This window comes from Ixodes scapularis, unplaced genomic scaffold (assembly GCF_016920785.2).
Source record: "Ixodes scapularis isolate PalLabHiFi unplaced genomic scaffold, ASM1692078v2 PGA_scaffold3__209_contigs__length_174095766, whole genome shotgun sequence".
NCBI classification, from domain to species: domain Eukaryota; kingdom Metazoa; phylum Arthropoda; class Arachnida; order Ixodida; family Ixodidae; genus Ixodes; species Ixodes scapularis.
The window spans coordinates 107,942,894-107,965,053 of NW_024609868.1; the positions used below are offsets into that span (position 1 = coordinate 107,942,894).

General features: G+C 46.9%; 1 protein-coding gene across 11 annotated transcripts in view; it reads right to left on the reverse strand.

Annotated features, from left to right (window-relative positions):
* The window catches only part of LOC8036454, a 115,866-nt gene that overhangs the window by 65,281 nt on the left and 28,425 nt on the right, over positions 1-22,160 (reverse strand). For 5 of the 11 annotated variants that reach the window (XM_040501396.1, XM_029990359.3, XM_029990356.4 and 2 more), the window contains 7 exons: positions 21,373-21,417; positions 15,402-15,696; positions 11,106-11,298; positions 7,211-7,309; positions 5,210-6,093; positions 2,010-2,314; positions 1,021-1,138 (listed from right to left, as the gene is read on the reverse strand). In XM_040501396.1, the coding sequence (XP_040357330.1) occupies positions 1,021-1,138; positions 2,010-2,314; positions 5,210-6,093; positions 7,211-7,309; positions 11,106-11,298; positions 15,402-15,696; positions 21,373-21,417 (1,939 nt within the window). The remainder of the gene's footprint in view (positions 1-1,020; positions 1,139-2,009; positions 2,315-5,209; positions 6,094-7,210; positions 7,310-11,105; positions 11,299-15,401; positions 15,697-21,372; positions 21,418-22,160) is intronic. The other 6 variants (XM_040501398.1, XM_040501397.1, XM_040501395.2 and 3 more) reach the window with 3 other exon arrangements.

Sequence of the window (22,160 nt, forward strand, 5' to 3'; positions counted from 1 at the left end):
TATGGCAAGCTATGTAATATTGAAATGTGAACCTCGACAATAACAGAACCTGCCTCGCCTGGATAGATAAATTTGTCTTTTTAAAATATTTGCAGCAGCTTGCGCCACCCTGCGGTGACACTGTGAAACACAAGATTTTATTTTTTTCCCGTTGACTTGTCGGGTGTGTGCACCCAGTTGTGAGGACATGCTTCCGTCACACGGATTGTAATTTTTTGCAGAACAGTACAATCCACTTATAACGATGTCACATATGAGGATGTACCGCTTATGACAACCAGTTTTTAGAGTTTCTAGTCAAGATGCATCGATAATCGTTTATAACGATCGAAATTTCGAGTTTTCTCATTATCGTTATAAATAGATTGCACTGTATTCCTAATAAAGTGTTTAAGCTTAACGTTTTGTATACTATGTACAGGCTAGCTGTCCATTATAAACACTGGCTAGGTGGTGCAAACTGCCACCCAATTTAAGTTTCAGTTGCATGCACACATCCATTCATCCATCCCAGCATGACTGGGGACTTTCATTGCAGTTCTGCCAGCTTTTCATTCCTGCCAGCTTTCATTTATATCTTAGAGTATGGTGAGAGAAGCCACATTCCTCTCAAGAATGCATTTGCTGCACAGCAGTGCATAGCTCTAAAAAAACGAGGAAGAGTAGAGATCTTGCTGTGAACTTTGGACTTGCTCCAACCAAGATTTGTAAAGATGTGCCCAAAAACATATCAATGAGGCCTAGTGCATGTCACACAAAACATACATACAATGTAACATATGGCAGTGAATCCTGGTTTTTGAAATAGAGGATTGGGAAGTTCAATGTTTGAAAGTGAGCGAGCAACGTTGCTGCACTAAAAATGAAAAGCATTAAAGGAATCATATTTATAAGCATTCCAACAGCTGACCAAAGGGCAAGTTTGCAATAAACCATGGAGCAACGTATCCCCAAAAAGCAGTCAACAATCGGGCACACAAAAAAAGGTACAACAAAAGCGTATTGATTAAGGGCACTTACGCAGGATTTGTCCTATACAGCTCGTCGTAATAGCCATAGCCATAGCCCGAACGAGGCGCATAGCCATACTGGTAGTAGTTGTAGTAGTCTCGTCGATATGCGCTGTAGTCGTATGGATCTGCAAAAAGAGAAAAGGAACTTATTATCAGACGGCATAATCGGGCTACACAGGCTACACACTATCTTTGGGGGGAAAAAGGCACACTCCAAGAGCAAGCATCTTGTGCAAGCTCTCAAAACTATTCTAAACATGACATATTCCGATCAGACCTCTAAAAAAAACTTACGCATAGAGGGAAATTTCGGAGTAAGGCAAACCAGTTGCAAGGACACAGTAAAAGGACAGGCCAAAAGAACAACTTGTAAAGTGAAAATTGCCATAATGTTTACTTATACCATAAAATCCCGTATGAACGCCCTCCCAAGAGAGACCGCCCGTCCCATTCTTCTGGCTAAATATGAATAGGCAAAAAATCCTCCCGCATCAACCGCACAATCTACGTTATCGGTATGCGCAACCAACGGGTCCATAGCAGGTTCTCGCGTGGTTCTTGCACTGCAGAATCGAAGTTTGCCGTGCTCGCAATCTGCATGCGGGACATCGGCTCTTGCGACATGCGAGCTTGTAGCGGGTTCCTGCGCGTTCGTGGCACCGCAGAACGCAAACCTACTGAGCCCTTGATCTGCGGTATCGGTTACCACGACACACGAGCTCGTAGCGGGTTTCCGCGCGCTTCTTTCGCACCACGGAACCAGAGTTTGCCATGCCCGCGATCCGCGTGTGTGCGACGTCAGTTCCCGTAACGTACCAGTTTGTTTCTCGCACAATTATCGCACCGCGAAACCCGAGTTTTCTGCATCTGCAATTCTCAGTATGAGTCCCCGCATCGTGCGGCTCGTGGCAGGAGCACATAGTAGTCGCTTTTAATCACTAGCGGCGCCGGCAATCTTGCCAGTCTAACCCTATAAAGAGAGGCCGAGGCACTCACCGGTCCCGTAACCCTTCTGCTGAGCGGCGTAGTATGCCGCCCCAAACTCGTTCTCGCGGTCCCGGTGGCGCCGGAGCCTGCCCTTCCTCGATTCTGGGGAAGAACCGTCCGACTCGCTGTGGCGCGACGGCACCCGCTCTGCGCCACCGTCCTTCAGGTGGCGCCTACGGTCGCCCCGGCGCAAGTCCGACGTTTCAGCATAGCCGTCGACCGATGACCGGCTCGAGGGACGGCCGCGGTCGCCGTGCCGGTCTCCGTAGCGATCTTCATACCGGTCTTCGTACCGGTAGTCGCCCCGCTGCCTACTGGAAGAAAACGAAAGCGCCAGAATTGAGACCGAGAAAAAAATGAGGATCTTTCAAACCCGATACAAAAACCGAGGTTGAATAGCTTAAAATCATCTAGCAACACTGACACCAAATACGAATAAAACAGTCAAAACAAATTTAATACCCATGTTCGAAAAAAAAAAAGTATTTTTAGTCAGTACATTTGTAATGTGTACTGGGTAAACCGACCTGCTGGGAAAAGATAGTGAAAACAATAGAGCTTTGTGGTTCTCCTATACCCTAGTTACATGGGCCACTTTAACCGTGGTTAGGCAAACGGCAGTTAGTAACCGTGGTTTGGCCGAGCTAAACCGAGATGGTGTTACATGGCCATTTTGCTTGCAGTTGAAGGATTGAAGCCAAAACAAAACCAACTGCAATATCCCATGTTCAGATCAAGGACACACTTTTTATATCCATGAACTGTTTAAAGGGACACTGTCACCCCCCATATTTTTTTTTTTTTCATTTTTTGCCAGGCAATGTTTTATGGTGTGGGAATACTACCCAATTAATATTTTGCCAGAGTCACGTATCTTTTTAATAAAGCCAAGAAACGCAACTGCTCGAAACTGAAACCGAAACTCCCACAACGAACGGAGAAGTGGAGAGGAGAGAGTGAGTGGCGGAAGTCACGTGGCTACCCTCAACCGTGCGATTTTTTTTCTTCTTTTTTCGGGTGCAGCAGACGAAATGCGTTGCGGGATTCGTTTGCCGTATGATTCCTTTGCAGTTACATTTGTTCCGCTCGCTGTTCTGTACTTCAAGATGAGTTGTTTTGTACATTTAAGTGTTGGCAATTAGTAGTGAGTGCTTGTGGTGAATTCCCATGATCGGCTCCAAAAAGAATACTCCCAAGATGTTGCATGAAGTGCTGCCTCACATGTCCTGCATCTGAAAGTGGCGTTGTGCGGCAAAGGTGTCAAAAATGGAATCCTATACCACTTAGTTCAGTGACGTATCATCCACAACAATTGCTTTTTTCACTGACAATTGCAAAAAAAAAAGAAATGTAAACATCAAAAAATGATTGGAAAAAAAAAAATGGTACGCCCCCACTAGGGATTGAACCCGTGCCCGCTGCTGGTGAAGCGGACGTCTTTGCACTGAGCCACAGGAGGAACTCTTTCGTTTGTAGTAATGCCGGTAATGCAGCCAGTTGACTGTGTGTCGGAAAGTTTGCTGCCGATTTCCCTCCTGTACATGCACTCCCGGCTTGAAGTCGGGCAGCGACACGCATTGGTCACATTCGCACCTAGTAAAGAAACCATACGTGTGCGTATTCAACTCGATGTACGCACTTCGTGCTCAACATTTGAGCGAGCGACGTCTTCAGCCATGAGAAGGGACGACAGCTCGACGACGTCTTCATGCAATCGGCTTGCTAGTCGGGTATGTCGCACGGGATGAATATCACTTCTTTTGACCGGTCCAAAATTTCTCTTTCGAAGAAAGACAGAATTCGCTGGTACCGTGAACGACAGTTCTGAAGTAGAGGTCCCACGCCCGTCGTCCGCTGCCACCCGCGAGTCCCACGAAACGCGAAACGACGCCATGTTGAGAATTATGCAGTGAATGGATAGAATGCTTCTGGTTGTCTGAGCAACCTTTTTTACAGTGGAGCTGTTAAGGGCTAGGTTCCCCAGGATCGTGTCCGGTATCAAATGCATGTCGACCTACCTGGACAGCTACCACTGTCGCTGGTAGATGGCGGCAACCTTTGCAGCTATCATAGAAGACTGGATAGTTGGGCGAGTTGGTGGGAATTTATTGTAGGAAACAGGGCAAAAAACCGACGACGACAAAGAAGAAGCACACGTAACGAGCACAGCGCTCGTCACGTGTTTTTTCGCCCTCGTCCGTTTTGCGCGCTGTTTCCTACGCTCTTATCAGTTTCGGTTTGGACTCAGGACGGGTCGGCCGTGCGCACTTTCGGGGAAAGGAGACAGGCTGCGGAAGGAGCGGCGACGTACGCAGCAGCGCGAATGGGTCCACAACCGCCGCAAAGCTGCTGTTCACCTCGACTTCAACTGCGTCCACCGCTTCAGATTCCCTTGCCAAAGAAGACCACATTGCTCGCCTTCAAAGCCGCTGCCGAGAATAGAACCAACGATGTAAAGGGCGCCGGCGGGCCAATGCCACGGACGACGATTGTGCCACGAAGGCCAAGTGCAAGCACGACGGCGAGGTTTCGGAGGGAGTTCGTGGAGAACCCGTTCGGCGTCACGTGCGACCGTCTCTGGTTCACCGGAGACGTATCCACGATCGGCGGCGTGTCGGACAAAAGAATCGGAAATCGGGCGCGGGCGCACTGCAGCAGCGCATCGAGTACAGCTCCGCTGGTTTTCTTTCATCACGAGAGGGGAAAGGCTGAACGTTTTTTCAATCAACGTATTTGCAGCTTTTAGGAAGCCACAAAACATGGGTGTCAGTTTCTTATTTTTGGTATTGACTGTGTGCCTTCAATGACCCACGACTAATTAAATTTGGTGGTCGCTACGTGCCTGCTTCATTCCGTGAGACAGTTAATGCTTTTGCATTAATAGATTCCCTCCCCGCCCCTCTTCTTCTCCCATCCATCAACTGCATTGATCCGAAGGGATAGATTTCCAGAACCGCGCGCCTCGTGGCTGAACTAGATTTTGAATTAATGCAAGGTGCGTTTTGAAGCATGTAATTTTTACATGCTTCAAATGCAAATAAAAATTAGTTGAAGTTTGAGATATTTGCCCACCCCAGGTATATACACATACAAAGGCTGGAAGGAGTACCTTTACAGAGACAACTCCACAGTCTCCACGAATCTTAATCCAGCCTCTGAAGCCCGGTGCTCGAGATAGCAAACTTCCTAAAGGTCAAAGTCCTCCTCACCTGCTAGAGTCCCAATGACGGTCAGATTTGCGGTCCGACCCCTCACTTTTCCACATGTCGTTCCGAGGGTCCCGTCGACCGTCTCGGCTGTCGTAGCGTCTCTCGTCGCCTCTTCTGTCGTCCCTCCGGTTGTCTCTTCTGTCATCCCTCCTGTCAAGGCCTGTTCTTTCGTCTCTCCTGTCGTCCCTACGATCGTCCCTGTGGTCATCTCGACGATCGTCCCTACGATCGCTCCTACGGTCGTCCCTCCGATCGTCCCAACGATCGTCTCTACGTGCACCCTTCCTGTCCCATCCGCCTCTCCTTCGGTCATCGTCAGAATCATCCCTTTCACTCAGGCTGCGCTCATCCCTCGAATCCCTCCATTCTTTCTTCCTCTCTTCTCTCCTCCAGTTATCGGTGCGGTCTTCCTTCCCCTCGTCCCTCCCGGTATCTCGAGCATCCCTGCCGTCCCTACTTTCCCTAGCTTCCCTGCCACCTCTGACGTCCCTCGCTTCCCTCAGGTCTCTAACTTCTCTAATGTCCCTAACATCCCTGACGTCCCGGACTTCGCTGGCTTCCCTGCCGTCCAGAGCATCCCTAGGTTCCCTGCCATCCCGGCTTTCTCGAATGTCCATGACTTCTCGAATGTCCCTAACTTCCCTAACATCCCTGACTTCGCTGGCCTCCCTGCCGTCCAGAGCGTCCCTCGTCTCCATACCGTCCCGAGGTTCCCTAGCGCTGTCCATAGCCCTCCTCGGCTCCTCATGACGGGAGAGGTCGTCCGGATGACTGCGAGAAGGCATAGAGGTCGAGGGGTCCGCACGGATCGTGGGGGTCGAGGTTGCGTTCGGTCGGATGCCAGAGGTCAGGCTCTGAGATGATGCTGTGACCATGGGGATAACCTGAGAGAACAGACAAACGGAAGTTGCTGTTTGCGACCAAGCAGAATAATTTCAGTCTGCAGAATTATGCCACATTAATATAAAAAGTAGAAGTATGCCACACTAATAGAAAGAGTAGAAGTTAGACATAGAAGTTTAACTGAGATTACGGGGAAATAGGGTAGAATTTCATTAACCAGAACTTCTGAAGCTGAACTTCCTCGAAAAGTGGAACTCTGATCTCATTTCTTTAGTTTTCAAAATGATCCCTTCAACAGGAAAGCACATCTTTAAATGCACCACTACTTTGACCTTGAAGTGGGGAAGAGACACTTCGTTGCAACGTAATTTGACAAACACCGAAAACCAAGGTCCCAGCGAGCCAATCGGTGCAATGGAGCAAGACACGTGACAATGTGCCGTCATAGAGTATATAGCTGCCAGCACGGTTAGAATGGCACGGCGATCCTTCACTTGTCTCGCCTCCAGTGCAAGCTTCCTACTCTCAACAACGCTTTGCCGTCATAGCAGAAGGCAACAAGCATGTGCTAAAGGCCAGAAAAAAAAACTTAATTATTTTATAATAATATCTTGATATTTTTAACCTTGACGGCAGGTCACTTTACAAATGACATGATGGTATTAGGTAACACAACGACGTCACGCCAAAACCTCGTGAGACTTTGTCACGTGACTTCACGTCGTAAGATCCTGGTATTACATAATGTCACGTCAAGTCACACCGTGACGTGACATTATCTAGCACCACGCGACGTCACTGGTTGTGCTGAAATGCCCCGCCATGGCGTATGCAAAAGCGCACGAACGAAAAATGAAAGCCGTTTCAATTCCCTGTAACGCCGGTTAGAGCGCAGTTCTTGAGGAGGAAGATGGAAGCGTACTGAGGGATAATTGACTCCTTGAGGTCATGTGACCTCGGGAGTCACGTGACCTCAGGGGGTCACGTGACCTGGGGTGTCACGTGACCTCGGGGGGTCACGTGACCTCGTGGTTACGCCGACGGCGACGCCGCTCAAGCCGGAAACGGGCCCCTAAGAGCTGTGCTCTAAAATGCCCTGCTGTTCTCGTCCTGTGAACGACTACAGGTGCATGGCTACAGATAAAACCGAGCTGTCACCTGAGCGTCTCTGTCGGTGCTTCCAGAGGGCTCTGTCCTCTCGGGCAGGGCGGAGTCGACCAGCGGAGGGCTAGCGGCGAGTGCTGCATGGGCCTGCGGCTAATCGGGGAGGAGAAGAAAGAAGGCATGACAGGCTGCTTCTACTCTAATGACACGATTGTTCTTCATTGAAGACAAGCTCCCAATTAAAGAAAGGAAAGAACAGTTTTAGAATGTATTTGCTCTACTAACCGTTACTTCGGCAATAGGTAGAATACAGTCCTTGTTAACGTGGGCATGAAAAGAAACTGAGTGGAACGTTTAGCCGAATTCCAGAGTTCTTCATGGTTCGTCGGAAGTCCCAACAAATGTCACGTTTATGAAAGTGGCGATTATGACGCTCGACACTCTGATGAATCTGCTCCGAGCCCAAAACATCCCTACACAATGTCTTAAAAAGAATTAGAGAGCTGTCCCCTTTCTTTTCACACTTGCACTATTTTGTTATATTGACGAGACTGTTGCAGTATTTTAACAGAAACATAATTCTACCGCAGATTAAGTCAACATTACATTGACAACAAAAGCTCCATGAAAGCTAAAAAATTCAAACACTTTCTCCCTTACTAGGATGGATAGTTGGGCTAGCTGCAGGGTTGGGCAGCATCGTGATACAAATGTATTGCGATAGCATTTTAGAAATACATTTTGTATTTATATTTTTGTATTGCGATACCATTTTTCAACAGATTTTTGAGTGCACTCTAGGTATCGCGATACGGTTAAGACAGATATATTCCGTTACAATTTAAAAAAAATTGTTGACCTCCTCCACAAAGAAGGTCAAGACCAAGTGTCGTCCAGGACGCTTCGTGTCTCTGACCGCACATGACTCCCTTTGTTGTGCAAAAGTTAACAAACGTTTTCCCAGACTTTAGCAATCGACTATTCCAGCAGATTCCCAAGGCACTGTAAGCGCGCCCAATTAACAGATAAAGGGGTACGGGTTCCCTCAACTTCTTTCAATGGTGACGTTATAAGGTTACTGCTGAAAGAGGCATCCAGATTGGACATAATCATGGTCCAAACATAATTATGTCCTATCATAATCCAGATTAGACATAACATAGGTTATTCGGGAAGAAACAAAACTGATTTAGATGTCCCTGGGATTTTGTCTTGGAAACATAAGAGATGCCGAAATAAAACCGCGCTCAAGCCAAAGTGAAAAAAAAAAAAAAAAAAAAAAAATTTGTTGCTTCCATTACTACTTTCCAAAATACAAGATGATAATTCTGCGGTAAATTTGATTCGAGCTAAATTCAGGCTCCAACATACAGTGAGTACTCGCCTGCTGGTTAAGAACTAAATCTTGTATAATAGATCAGTGGTTCTCAAATTGGAGTCCGTGAAGGTGTTCTAGGGTTCCTTATCAGTAAAACCTGGCAATAAAAGTTGTATTTTTTTTTTTTTTTTTTCAGATTGAGAACAAAAGTGTAGGAATTTTCGGGTGAGTTTTCTTGTGTGCATGTCAATGAGAGAAGTATACTTCAAACTAGCCCTAAGTTATATTCATTTTTTACCTACCCCTCACCACAAACTGGGTCCTCCGTCGTCTCTGCCGATTCACAAAGGGTCCGCAAAACATTCATTGTCGAGAACCACTGTTCCAGATCATGCTTATTTTTTGTTCTTTGTAAGCCCTAAGGCGGTGGTTCTCAACCATTGATGTTTCGTGGACCCCTTGTGGATCGGCGGGGATGACAGAGGACCCCGTTCCTAGTAAAGTGAAGGGAAAGGTATAGGTTAATTATGATAACGATTTATTAAATGGATATAACTAAGGGCTAGTGTAAAGAAGAGTTCTCTCATTGACATACACACAAGAAGACTACCAGAAAATTGGAATGTTTCTTTTTAATAAAAAAAAAGACAACCGTTATGCCGGACTTGACTGATGAAGCAGGGCTTTGAGGACCTTTACAATGCCTTCGCAGACACCAAAGAGTCCGCAGACCCCCATTTAAAAACCACTGCACTAAGGAGTGCACCACAACATCCAAAATAATATTTATATAACAATGTATTTCCGTGTCTGTATTTCAGCTGCACCAAAATGTATTCATGTATTTGCATCTCTAAATACTTCTATATTTTTTCAAATGTATTTCTGATATGTATAGCAATTCATTTTTATAAATGTGTTTCAGTATCAGTATTTTCGCTGTCTTTACCATGTATCCCACTATTTTTATTTTCAAATACTTTTGAGAGTATTTCTCCCCACTCCTGGCTAGCTAATATACACGTTTGCAAGTCAGGTCTCAGGGAGCCGCCATCTTCCTCAGTGGGATGCGCTCTTGGGCGCGGCCATAATCCGATCACGACGCTTTAGCAAGGCTTCGTAATCTGGTTATGACTCGCCCAAGCGCACCCCAGCCAAGCAAGATGGCAGTGCCCTAAAGCCGGATTTGCAATCGTGTATACATTCATGATGATAAACAGCGCAAAAAACACAAAGATACAGAGGAGAGAATTACACACAGGACAAGGCACTGACTGTCAACTTTCAAAATAAGAAAGTTTATAGTCAGCACCTTGTTCTGTTTGTAATTCTCTCCTCTGTGTCCTTGTGTTCTTCGCGCTGTTTTTCATCATGAAATATCTCCCTGTAGAAAAATAAACCCTTAAAACGGGGCCATGTCAATGAAAATTGACAATCGAGCGAGTGGCAACATATCCCCCTTGGCTTTACAGCCAGAGAATGTGCCCAGAGTTCCGCAAGAAATATCATCATCATCATCAATGTTTATTCACGTAAAGATGTACAAAGAAATGTCTGATTAGTCATCTGGATCCATAGCCTACATGGCTAGTAATGGATCCATTAAAAAAAAAAACATTCACATTTAAAACAATCCTATAGGCATTCACACAATCTATACATAGCTGCACAAATAATATAACTACTAGTACGGAGTTAACAGGGTGAGTTGTACACTTCAGATGAAATAAATCGTTTTAATGAGAGTACAAAATTTGTTGCTAGTTTTATATTACATGAAAATATATTACATATAATGGGTGCTCGAATCGGGCTGGAGAAACAAGCCAATCGAGCTTTTCTGGGTAGCTGATATACGCCATCTTGGAATCTCTTGAGCCAAAGAGAAGAGCACAGCCTAAAACAGAAATATCTAAAGTGCTCAAACGAGACCGTCGGAGCAGCTCGACGAACGACGGCCAGTTGAAGAGCGACGAGCGTGTCAGTTTCCGTCGGGCCCATCTATGCCAAATAGCCCGTGGCGGAGCGTAACCATTTCTCCGAGAGGAAAATGCCGGCCCGTCCACTTGCCAGCAGGCGGGCTAATGCAAGCTCGGCCCACCCCAACTCCGCCCGACCACAAACGGCTGCCGTTTTGAAACTGCTCGTCACGGTGACATGGCGCAATTACGGAACGAAGCTCGGAAAACGTTCACCGACTTTGCGGCAGACCAGAGCCACTAAATTCAGCTACGCATCAAGGTAATGGCACTTTGCTGTTTTGGTGCGTAGAATTGCGGTTGCCAGTCGTCTGAAGCCTCGTCCGAAATTGCAGGAAACTGTTTCCCGTCCTCCAGGATGTCAGAACAGTTTGTGACAGGTAAAACTGATGTTGCGGGAGCTCCTTGACATCGCATCCGAAGCTCGGAAAATTGCATTTTCGAATAACGGCGATCGCCCACTGCGCCTATTCCACACCAGGCACCGAATTGGCGGTGTCCGCAATAAAATCGTAGAATTAAGTGCCCGCCTCTAAGCATAGCCCATCTAGAGGCTTTAGGACGGCAGTCTCGACAAAAACCCGACCGAGGGCAGACAGAACGGGAATAGAGTGACCCCAGATTGTCCGAAAGACTAAACAGAGTTGCTCACCCTGTCCTGAGGTGGCGGTGGGGCTGGCTGCCGCCCGTCCCCCTCCTCTCCTCCGAGGGGGCTCTGACGGGTCATGGGCACCGAGGCCTCCCTCTGCCCCTGGGGACGGACCCTCTCCGCTGGTGGGGCCGGGGAGCCCTCCCCCTCCAGTGGGGCCCTCAAGCTTTCCGCGGGCTCTGGACACGTCTGAACACTGCGGCAGTGAAGAACACTGGTCACACACTGCATCTCTCTAGGCTTGGCCCAAACAAACTGGTGTGATGAGAGATTTTGGTTATTGGCACCGTCATAATTTGATATAACTTCCCACATGAATAAAACAAAAAGACTGACAATGAAACAAAAAAAAAAGCAAGAAAGCCCAAAGGGGAGAAGGAAAGACAGTGAAACAAACTTATAACAATAAAGAGAAAATATTAATTGTTATAACCGATTAATGTTGTATCTGAACTAAAAAAACTGATCGTTTCTACTGTAGAAACTCTAGAAACGGATCATTATAAGCGGTACATTGTTATATGTGGTATTGTTAATAAGCGAATTGCGCAGTATCGCAAAAGGAAGTATCTTGGAACTTATAGCAACTCAAAGTTTTAAAAATTGTGTTTTTTATGATAATTTTTCGCTAAGGAAGAACAATGGTATTCAAATCTTTAGTTATCAACCTTCGAAAATATCAATGAGCGTGTCAGAGGGACAGCGTTTCGAAGTCACGAGTGCTGCGCTTACTTCTCCGCCTCCTTTAGAACAGCATACTCTTCACAAACAAGAGAGTGTACAGCCCAAGCCTTTGCTTTGTATTTGCTTTGCTGTTTTTAAAACCGATCACCACATGTCCTCACCTTAGAGCCTAGAATTAGAGATAATTCGACTCATACCCCGTTCAGTGCTTGCTCTTACATAAAAAGAAGCAGCAGAGATTGGAGCAACTTAGAGCCAAGAACATGACTAAAGGAAAGTGCCTACCTACTTGCAATGCAAACTGCAAAATAGCACAAAAAAGCTATCTTATTGGAACGAAGATGGTGGCTAAATGAAGGGTGTTTTTTCATTTCTTTTTAAAACATCTAAGCACCTCCGGGGATTCTTATAATCCATGTTGCGTTCAAAGTGAATTACACTATAGCTTGATTATGCTGACAAGAGATCGAGAAACACAGAATGTGCTCTGAATTAACTGGGCACGTGCTACGAGTGTTTAACGTCACACAATGTTATGAGGGCACATGACTGCGGCATCACACGGTGTCACAATGTCACATGACATAACCTCACATTAATTCAGTCAAGTGACGTCAAGTAGCATTAAAATGATGTCACGTGACACCACGACGTCCTCATGACATGACATCATCATCATCATGTGACGTCAAGACATCCGCATGCCATCATGTGACATCATGACGTGATGACAACATCAACTTAACGTCACGATGTCACATGAACGTCATGAATAACAAGGACATCACTTTGACATCATGATTACGTTACCGTGATGTTGTATGGACGTCATTATGACGCGAGTTGTCACGTCACGATGTCATTACGTCGTGTGGTATCATGACGTCATGCAGCTCGTTGACATTCTTCTCATAGAAATCAACTAATAAAACACGTTCTGCATTAAAACTGCGAGTGGTGCCGCAAACTACCGTCAAAAAGTAGCCACCTAACGACGCCAACAGGCTGCAAGACCCTAATCGAACCGTTGGACGCTCTCTTAGTCTAGGCTTTCAAGCCATCTTAGATGACAAGGTCATTGGCTTTTTATGTCACCCACACGAGGCCAGCACAGGATTGGACACGACTGCCACGTCCAGCTGGGACTCGTGTCCTTGCCAACCGAACACACAGCAGACGTGTAAAATCTGTGCCTCGCACTGGTCTACGGCAAGTGACATCGAACGTGGATTTCTCAACCTGGGTTCCTAGGAACACTTCCTCGAGCTCTCAAATGTTTTCACTTTCCCTGCCTCCAAGTGAAGAGTACTCCCAGTTTAAGCACTAATTTAGCAGACCTAAGCATCCGTCGATGTGTAATTATAAGCCAAGGAATCCTCAGAGGCTCCCAACAGCTTTACTGCATCGACGTCGAGTTCGGGAAGGGTTCCTCCCTCATCAGCGACGGCAGGTGAGGGTTCCCCCAAGAACGAGAGGATTGAGCGTCCCCCACACGGCTAATCCTGCACTATGATCTCGCCATGTGGACGTCGTTCTAGCGCACATTTATCCCGCTTGTTCATAAACGGCTCTCCCGTCTGCACAGTGGATCCGGGGCAGAGGCCTCTGGCCATGGAGGTAGGAAGCCTCTGGATGCTATTGGACAGCTGTTTTGGTCGCCCTTGGGCATCCCAAAACATCTGTTGGTGCCAAGTCAGCTTTCGTCTCATGGCTTTGGTCATCGTGAGGGCGTGTCCCTCCAGACTTCTGGCTTCAACTCTGGTGGCATCGTGTCGCCTCCCGAAGTTTCCTACCTCCATGCCTCCGGCAAAGGTATGCTGTTTGGAACGCGTCTCCAGCTTAAGTTTTTAAAGTCCCATTCTGCCCATGCGTCGAAAGCGATCCCGAAGTGGCAACAAACGTCGTTGGAAAAGCCGGGGTGTCGCGCCGTCGGACGTCACGATCTCGGCGGACTATCGTAGAAGTTCCAGCAGAAAGCATGAGCGAATGCGATCGTCATCACGGCCTTCCGACTCCCGGCTGCCGAGGCTTCCATGGACTGTTGAACCGGAGGGCAACCTGCGGCAGAACTCTGAGTCTGCCACGTCCGCTGCCGCAATGCCGCCAGAATCGCGGTCGGAGATGGCGTCGTGACTGCGGTTGTAAGAAGGCTCGGGTGGAGTGATACCGTCTCCGGAGGTGTCCCACTCTCGTCCGCATTTCCACAACGGGACTTCGCCACAACAAAGTCCCGTTGCGGCAACGGTATCCTATTTGCCCAGCTAGGCACACTCCAGTTCCGCAGCAGGCAAAATGCTTCCCTCGTTTGCACAAATGTGACTACTCTAGTATAAATAAAAATTATAAATGATGAGTTATTGGCATATTTTTCACAGCATAAATAGTATACATTCATGGACCACGCATACACACAAATGCTTGAAAGGTGGTTTTGGGTTTCGTGCTACTTTTTCTTATATCGCATCACTAAGCCCAAATGTCCACTAAAACTCTCTATATGAGGTTGACCTCCTGACAAGACTCATTGAATGTTAGTTCCAGTGCACAAACGTAAGAGGCAAAGACACTACAGAAATATGCTTCGATCTATGCATTATGTTTATTGAACAGAGAACTGATTTGTTAATATATCGTAAAATACTGGGCAAGCGCCCACTCAAACTTCGAAGATAATCGCAAAAAAATGGGGAATGAGAGCATGTCCGGTCATCAATTTTACATATAAATGTACTGTGCGTATTTTCTCACATCTTACAAATTTGGTAATGGACGCTTAATGTGGAATGGGCGGATGCGCGGTATTCTACGGTAATTCAGAAAGTAAACACCCTTTACTTTAGAGGCGAGCTACATTTGACGAAGAAAAAGTAATGGCCCAGTAGTCTCGCACTTCCAGGTGAAGTAAAACTAAATGCATTTAATATAGTGCCGTTCGCTGCAAGGAGGGCACCAACGGTTTGCGGGTCCTTTTCTTTTTCTCTCGTTCATCGGGTAGACGGGGCAGCCCGAAAACTTTGTTGGCACTACGTCTTTCACCAGATTAGCTTTCCGTGGGGCACTTACGAGGACGTGGCCCTTGTAGGCGGCTTTCTATGGTTTGCTCACAAAACTTGTTTTAAAACGTCTCTCGTTGACAAACTCTGTCGAGCGCATTCGGCGGTCTTTTCTGCAGAAAATCGTGTCTCGCCATACGTTTTGGCGGTCCTCTTCTTTGGGAGTAGCAAAAAAAAGACAGTTTCGGTGCGCGTGTAGCACCGCAGCACTTCTTCCCCGCTGCCGGCAACTTCTGGAAGCTGAAACTGGCCGGAAACCAAACGAAAACAGCAGAAAACTGCACAGCATTGCGACCCGGCGCACGCAACCGCCCGCTATTGCTCACAAAAAAAACGGCATCAGTGGTGCGCTGTGGCGGCGGAAGAAAGAATCGCGTGCCGATCTTCGCCATGACGGCTCTTTGGAAATGGCCGTAACACTGCCCGGAATATTCCTACCACCGTGAGCATGACACCTCCGCGACATTGTCGGGCAGAAATCGAGGGACCACTTTTCTGAGTGCAGTAAATGCGCTGGTCGGGACGTGCATTGCAAGTGCCGTGGCGAAGGAAGTTTACTCACCCCGAGTTGGACGCGCCGGAAGGCGGCCGTTCGGCGGGCGGGGCTGCGGGGGCCAGCGTCACCAGGCGGGGCATCTCGGGGGCGTCCAGCAGGGTGAGGGCCGGTCCCAGGGCCGCCCCCGGGGCCCCGTCCAGGGGCGGAAGGGGCGCCGTCCTGTGCTTGGGGTGCCGCAGCGACGCGTGCTTCTCTTCGGCGTCCGGCGGGAGCTCCAGGTTCTCGGGCGCTGACTCCGCGTCCTCGGTCAGTCGCGCCGGAGGGGGCAGATGGAGCTGTGCCGCGTTCTGCTGCAGCAGCGCTGCGTGCACGCGGAGGCCGGGCCGTCACGCTCGCCGTGTCAGGCGCGGCAATGCGAGCAGAAGCATCTCTTTTCCCAAGGTCGCCGAAAAATTGAGGACAGCAGGGCGCGTGTTTCCGACGCTTGGCCTCCAGCACACGCTCTCGACATGCACGAGACACCCAAGTGTCTCATGCACCTCGAGAGGTAGGAAGCTCGCGCAGAGGAGGCAAAATGACCGAAGCTCCTCCCTACCGTCCTCACCTTGTCAGCGACTAAAATTTTCATAGCGCGGCATCTAAGGGGCCAGCTCTCGGCACTTTCTCGTCCGCGCCTGGAACATAGTCTCAATAGAGCGTGCAGCACAAAGCAAACTTTCCTCGGCGTGGCTCGGTGGTGGCAAAGTACACTGCACATACTTCGAAGGCTCCTTTTTCGTGGCCTCTGCGCATCGCCAAATGAAGTGTGGGAGCAATGATGACGACGCGTGCAGCAGGGCATAGAGGAAGAAAGGAGGGACGTGACTGCAAAACGAGGGTGCCGGCGGCAATGGCGAAGCTAAGCCCGTCGCTATTATGCGGCTGCCGACCAGCAGTTCAAGCGCCAGTTTGCGGACAAGCCAAGCCGTATGTAATGTGTGCGAGAGACCGTGGTTTCGAGCGAACTCGAGCAAAAGCGCTCTAAATGCTACGCGTTTAGATTGCCTTTGGGAAATTCCCAAGAGAGCCAATTCTTACGAGGATGTGACCTTTTAGTGCGAAATTGCGTTCTGACGGAAGGTAACTAGAATGTCGCGATCATCCGAGGAACGGGTAGCATGAGCGTAGAGGGTAGTAGAATCGGTTAACTGGCTAACACCTGCGCGCATTGATGGTGTTGCGTGTCAAAACGTCACGAGCCACCCCAGACGATGCCACCGTGTCCCAATCTGCATTTTCCGTGTTGTTGACAGAAAAGAGTGATAGGGAAGGGCGACGAGGAGACCCCTTGGAAGGATGCGGCAATGCGTGCCAGAAAGGCAGATGCTGAAAGCGAGTGTCGACTGAATTACGCATTAAGTGCAATGCTGTATACTAGGACGGTTTGATCAATAGATAGAAATAAAGCTGCAAATATTTTTACGCTAACGAAACCTATATGTTTATTTTAACACGCACTGCGTAGAGGCCAGAAAATGACGAGGTGCCAAACGTCTACGGTGGCATTACGTCTTCACCTTCCTTTGCGTCAGATATCCGTACATTGGCTTTTGTTGTGTCCCGCTTCATTAATCGTGTGAGCATTAAAAAAAAAAAAAAGACGTTGTGCGGCTTGTTTTGAAAGTTTTTGAGAGAAACAAATATTGAGCGCAGAGTGGAAAAGAAGAATAAACGAATACTTCAACCATAACAGTAACTCAGCCTGTGCCAACGGCATTAAAACAATCCACTGGCTTTTCATGAATTCTAAACGTTTGCAAAGAGGTTGATATTGGGCACAAAAAATGTGACATTGTAAGGACTAACAGGGAAGCCAAGTACTCAAGTTACGTCCACAATCAGAGAAGTTAATCCCTTTGAGTTTAATGTTACCGTAACATAACCATATGATGACCACCATGTTGCAATGCCAGGCAGTTTTTTTGTTTTTTTTTTTACAATTTTTGTTGGTTGTTTGCCAGTACTCTACTTGACAATCCAAAGAGGCTGAATTACGACCCACATTCTTCCCATCTTTACGGAAGAATATGGGCCAATTTATCCTCGCCTCACGAAATATAAAATTGAAAACTGTCCAGCCCTAATTATGTCTTACCCAGCTCTCTTCTTTTAAAGCAGATAAACATATACAGATTAAAGAAGTAACTGATCAACTGATTTAGTAATGGGTGCCAAATCAGGGGTGACTATATCTAATAATTTTACAAACACGGTGGGCGCCAAATCTCTGGTTTTGTCACGCCATAACCAGTGTACTTGGCTCCCTTGAAAATAGATTTAAAAAAAAACAACTCCAAAACAGGTTATGGCCAGGCACGAGCAAAAGAGCTGCAGCGCCCCAAAAAGGACAGCATTATATCCAAAATCATTCATCCACAGGTGAACACACAAACCACAAAACACTAGTACGGAAGAAAACCAGAAAGTAAAAAAAAAAGAAGGTACACTCTGTAGAAAGGAAACCAAAAAGAGACTTGTCTTATGAAGCCAACAGTGTCCAGAAAACACAACAAGAGAAGAATAGATGTAACCAAGCTACTACACAAAGAATAATGCAGTGCAGATGAGCAAAGCATTAGTGTTGGGAGACTGCTAAAGCAGAAGATGAGACAGATCGGGAAATTTACTCCCCGTTTGTGTATCTTAGCGCACTCTACTAAAAGCTACGAAACTCGACGAATTGTGGCTACCAAATCATGTAAGGTCCAGAAAGGCAAATAGTGCCACAACCTCAAAAGGAGAATGGTGACACCTGCCCCAGGAGACAATTGTGTTTCCTTTCGCCATACACGAGAGTGAAGAAGCTACAGAAGCGAAGCAAAGCTTTAAGCAGACCAGCTATGTAAGTGCGCTCGTGAAGCGAGAGCATTTGTTAAGACAATATGTTTGTGCCCATAGCATCGGCTTTGCTCAGACTCACGCTGAAATAGAGTATGCACGGCTCGTATGTGATGTCAGTCCTCTTTTCTTTTTGGTGGCCACAGGTGTCTTATTAATGCAGTGAAAGCTATGCTCTCACGCACCCTTTCCCCTGTTATGTCTGACCAAGACATACCAGTGCAAGTTTTTGTGGGCACTACCTGTGAACAACACTGAGATCCTGCTTATTCAATTATTGCAAAGACAGGGTTTATACTGTGAAATCCCATATGAACGCCCTAACCTCAAAACACCAACCCCTCAATTCTTGTGGGTTGCCAAACTGGGTCCCTAGGAATCCCCAGGTTCCCCAGACCACGCTCATAGTTTCCTCGATCCCTCGAATTTTCTCAATCATCCTTGTCCCCTAAGTAGCGTTCTTCCAGTTTCAGCACTCCTTAGTATGTGCATTTTGTTCACAAGGCCTATAACCTCCTGTACTGCTCTAGTGCCCCAATGCCAAAGCCAGGAGGGACTCCTCTGTTGATTCGGGGTGGGATTCCTCAAGATCAAAGAGTTTGAGAACCCCTGTATCAGACAAATGATGTTGTCGGATGTTTTAAACTAGAATGAGACGGGAAGAAGGGGCAGCGATGTCACAAAATGTGCGGGGATTTAAAGCTCAATTTCATTAACCTGTAATGAGCGTAATAATGGCACAATGATAAGGATTCGTCGGACTCGGGCAGGTTTTTTAGATCCCCTTTTTATTTTTTTGAATGTTGGATCAATGTTTCCAAATGCAAGAGTTTGAAAAATCAGAAAAAACGGAAACCAGCACATGCACAAGAGTGACGATATTAGCGTGCTATTTCAACAGTGCTAAAAAAAATCGACGAGCAAGAATTGCAATTCCTTAAATAACGGTCAAGGTTTGGTGGCACTTGAACTGGGAGAGAAGTTGAACGGATGAAGTGATCTGTTAGTCGGAGCCAAGCCAAAGATTGAAAAGAAGAAGGAACTGCACCAGGCTGTGTCGAGGATCAAGCATGCTGTTTTACCAAACCACTGCTGAAGAATTTTTGGGTGGCAGTTTCGGTGTGCTCTCAAGCTCTCTTCTCAATGCACGCAAGATCAGGTGGTAGCGAGAGTGCGCCGATGTGACTTGGCCGTTTTTTTCCTAGGGCTCATCTCCCTTGTACAACAATTCTTAGAGGAGTGCTATATTTGCAAGAATTATTACAAAGGCGGAAATTAAATTTGCTTTTAAAAGGCGCCTGCAAGGATTACAATGGGTGTAAGTAGCGCAAAGATTACAACAGTCCACAAGAACTCCGCCTCCAGCACCAGCTTTGTGTCCTCGATGACACCTTGCTGTCTCCCGAGCATGCACAGTCAAAGAATGACAAAAGGCGACCAGTGCGTGCTGCAAATGGTGCTTGGACTGCGACCTCAAAGGCCGACCTACAGGATCGCCTAATGCCATGCAGAAAACCCTTTCCCAGTGTCATTCTTCCCATTCCTCCTTGTACTCTTCTCTCCTCTCCTGAAAGAATGTGGCCTCTCAAATACTCCCCCGCAGAACAGTGGAGGGTCTACTCCTTTCTCAGATAAAAAAGAGGAATCGGGGGGTGGCTGTCCCGTTTCTGGCAGCTCGTCGGGCTTTAGCCTATCCCAGACCATAGGTAAGTAGTTCTTACAAGACCACCGCTGTAGGGTGATAAAATGTAGCCCAGCGAATGTTTCTTCCTATTTATCTTCTTGTTGGCTGGACGTTCGGACCTCCCATAAACCAACAGGCTTTTGCCCGAGACATTCCCAATTGTTTCTTCGGTGGTGTGATGTGGGGAACTCTATTCCATTGACCTTCCTGATCATACTGAAGCAAAAGCTGTAAGCGCAAGCTCCAAAGCCACCAATTCATGCCTGAAGCTCGCACTCCAGTCTGGTAAAAGAGAGGAGTTGTAGAAAGAGTCTAGATATTGAACTGACACGCCACATCGGCTGAAACCAGAATGCCGAATTTTTGTTTGAGCAAGCACTCAACACCTTGTCAATGAGCTAAACATTTTAAATGTTCAAGTTCTTAAACAGTTATTAGGAACCCAGAATTTCCTTGAGTACCATAGGCAGTTCCATAAGCACTCGATCATACCTAAGCCCAAGTCGAGCGCTCCTCCCATCCAAGCGCAATTTACCTTATAATACCAAACAAGCGCCCACCCAAAAATAAGAAATATAATTGAAAATCTGAGGGATAGCCATTTGTTAGGTCCAAAAGAAAACCTGGGCACAAGGCAGGGTGGGCTTTACCAATGACGGGTTATCTGTGTCAAGTTTTATTACATTGCAACGACGTGCCTGGAGAAGCGGCTAACGCACGGGACCATCTCCCCAAGCCAAGTGTGCTCAGAAGTCTGAGTATGGCACTTGATATGCCCTTTGCTTATTCTTCAAAATTTTCAAAAGTAGCGGGTGGGCGCTTGTCGTGACAGGGGTACACACTTGGTATCTTACGGTAAGCAAGGCTGTGTTCTGTTCTCGCACAAGACTATGAGCTGGGCACCCCCTCTTTCTCCCTAGCAAGAATAAATACCAAGTCAAAAAATTTTGTGAGCCTCCAAACACTTCCATCACAGTCCCTGAATGTAGCTAGGGTCCCCTTCGAAGTTAAGAAGTTTGAGATCCCCAGTGTTAGTACACGATGCACAGATGCCCGAACAGGGAGCTTGCCAAAACATTGCCTGTGTCGCATCGTCAAAGTCAATGTTTGCATACAAATGCTATTCGCATGTTTTAAGGCATGGGCTGTAGTACCACGTGCTGCGATTCACGAGTCTGAACATGCAGTGGTTGCCTGTGTCAAGCTTAGACTGGTTCAAAGTTAGGGGGGAAAAGAGGACAGGTGGGAAGGGACAAGTGCAATTGGAACCATAGATAACAATCGTAAGAGATTGAATTGCATATATCGTAATATTTTTATAGAAGATACAAAAAAAGCAATGACAATTTAGAGTCTGCATGCTAAGGAGGCTGCAAATTCGTGCGGAGCAGTACGGAACAAGAAAGAAGAAAAATTGGGGACAGCAAGACAATTCAATGGGCACACCATCCTTCACTGGAAAAGAAATAAACGTACCATGCCAAAAATACCATAACAATTGGTAGATAACCCGTAGGTAATCTGCAGGAGAAACACAGCAAGTCACTAAAGCTCCGAAAAAAAAGTTTTTTTTTTTTTCAATCAGCCACAACACACGCTTGTAAATTGGGGGATATGCGCTCATGCCTTGGGAAGTGTTTCCAGAGGGTAAAAAAAGGGACTAACTGTTTTTTTAACACTTGTCTCAACAACACTTCGCTTTATTTGACAATATGTTTCATATCATAAAATGTGGTTAGGGTTTAAGTTTTAAGTTACTAACCAAAAGGCCTAAAACTAAATGTCTGGCAGGTACTACATTTATTCCTCTCGTTTTAACTCACAATTAAATCTCACTCAGAGCTAGGCAAACGTGATAGCTCCTGCATTCGTGGTGCATATAACAGGGTTCGTAGGATGCGAGGCAAATGTCACAACAGCCCATACCAAAAAACACTAAGTGAGTGCCTGTTTATAAAGCATGCTCCTAAACTAACGAATATGCTACATCCCGTCAGGTAAACGAGCAACACTAATGCATGACACAGTATTGACCAAACTGCCTCGTGAAGCAATCCGGTCAACAAAGGGTAAATGTGCAGTGGTGCCAAGTCGTAAAACATTATAGCACTGGTACTACATACTATACTGCCAAACTTTGCAGAAACAACTCTCGCAACACGGGTGTCAGGAAGAAGATAAATGCAGAACACAAACACCTTGGCCATAATTTGCGCAGAATAGAAGGCGAGACCATGCCTTGTTCGGATCAAACAAGAACAAAT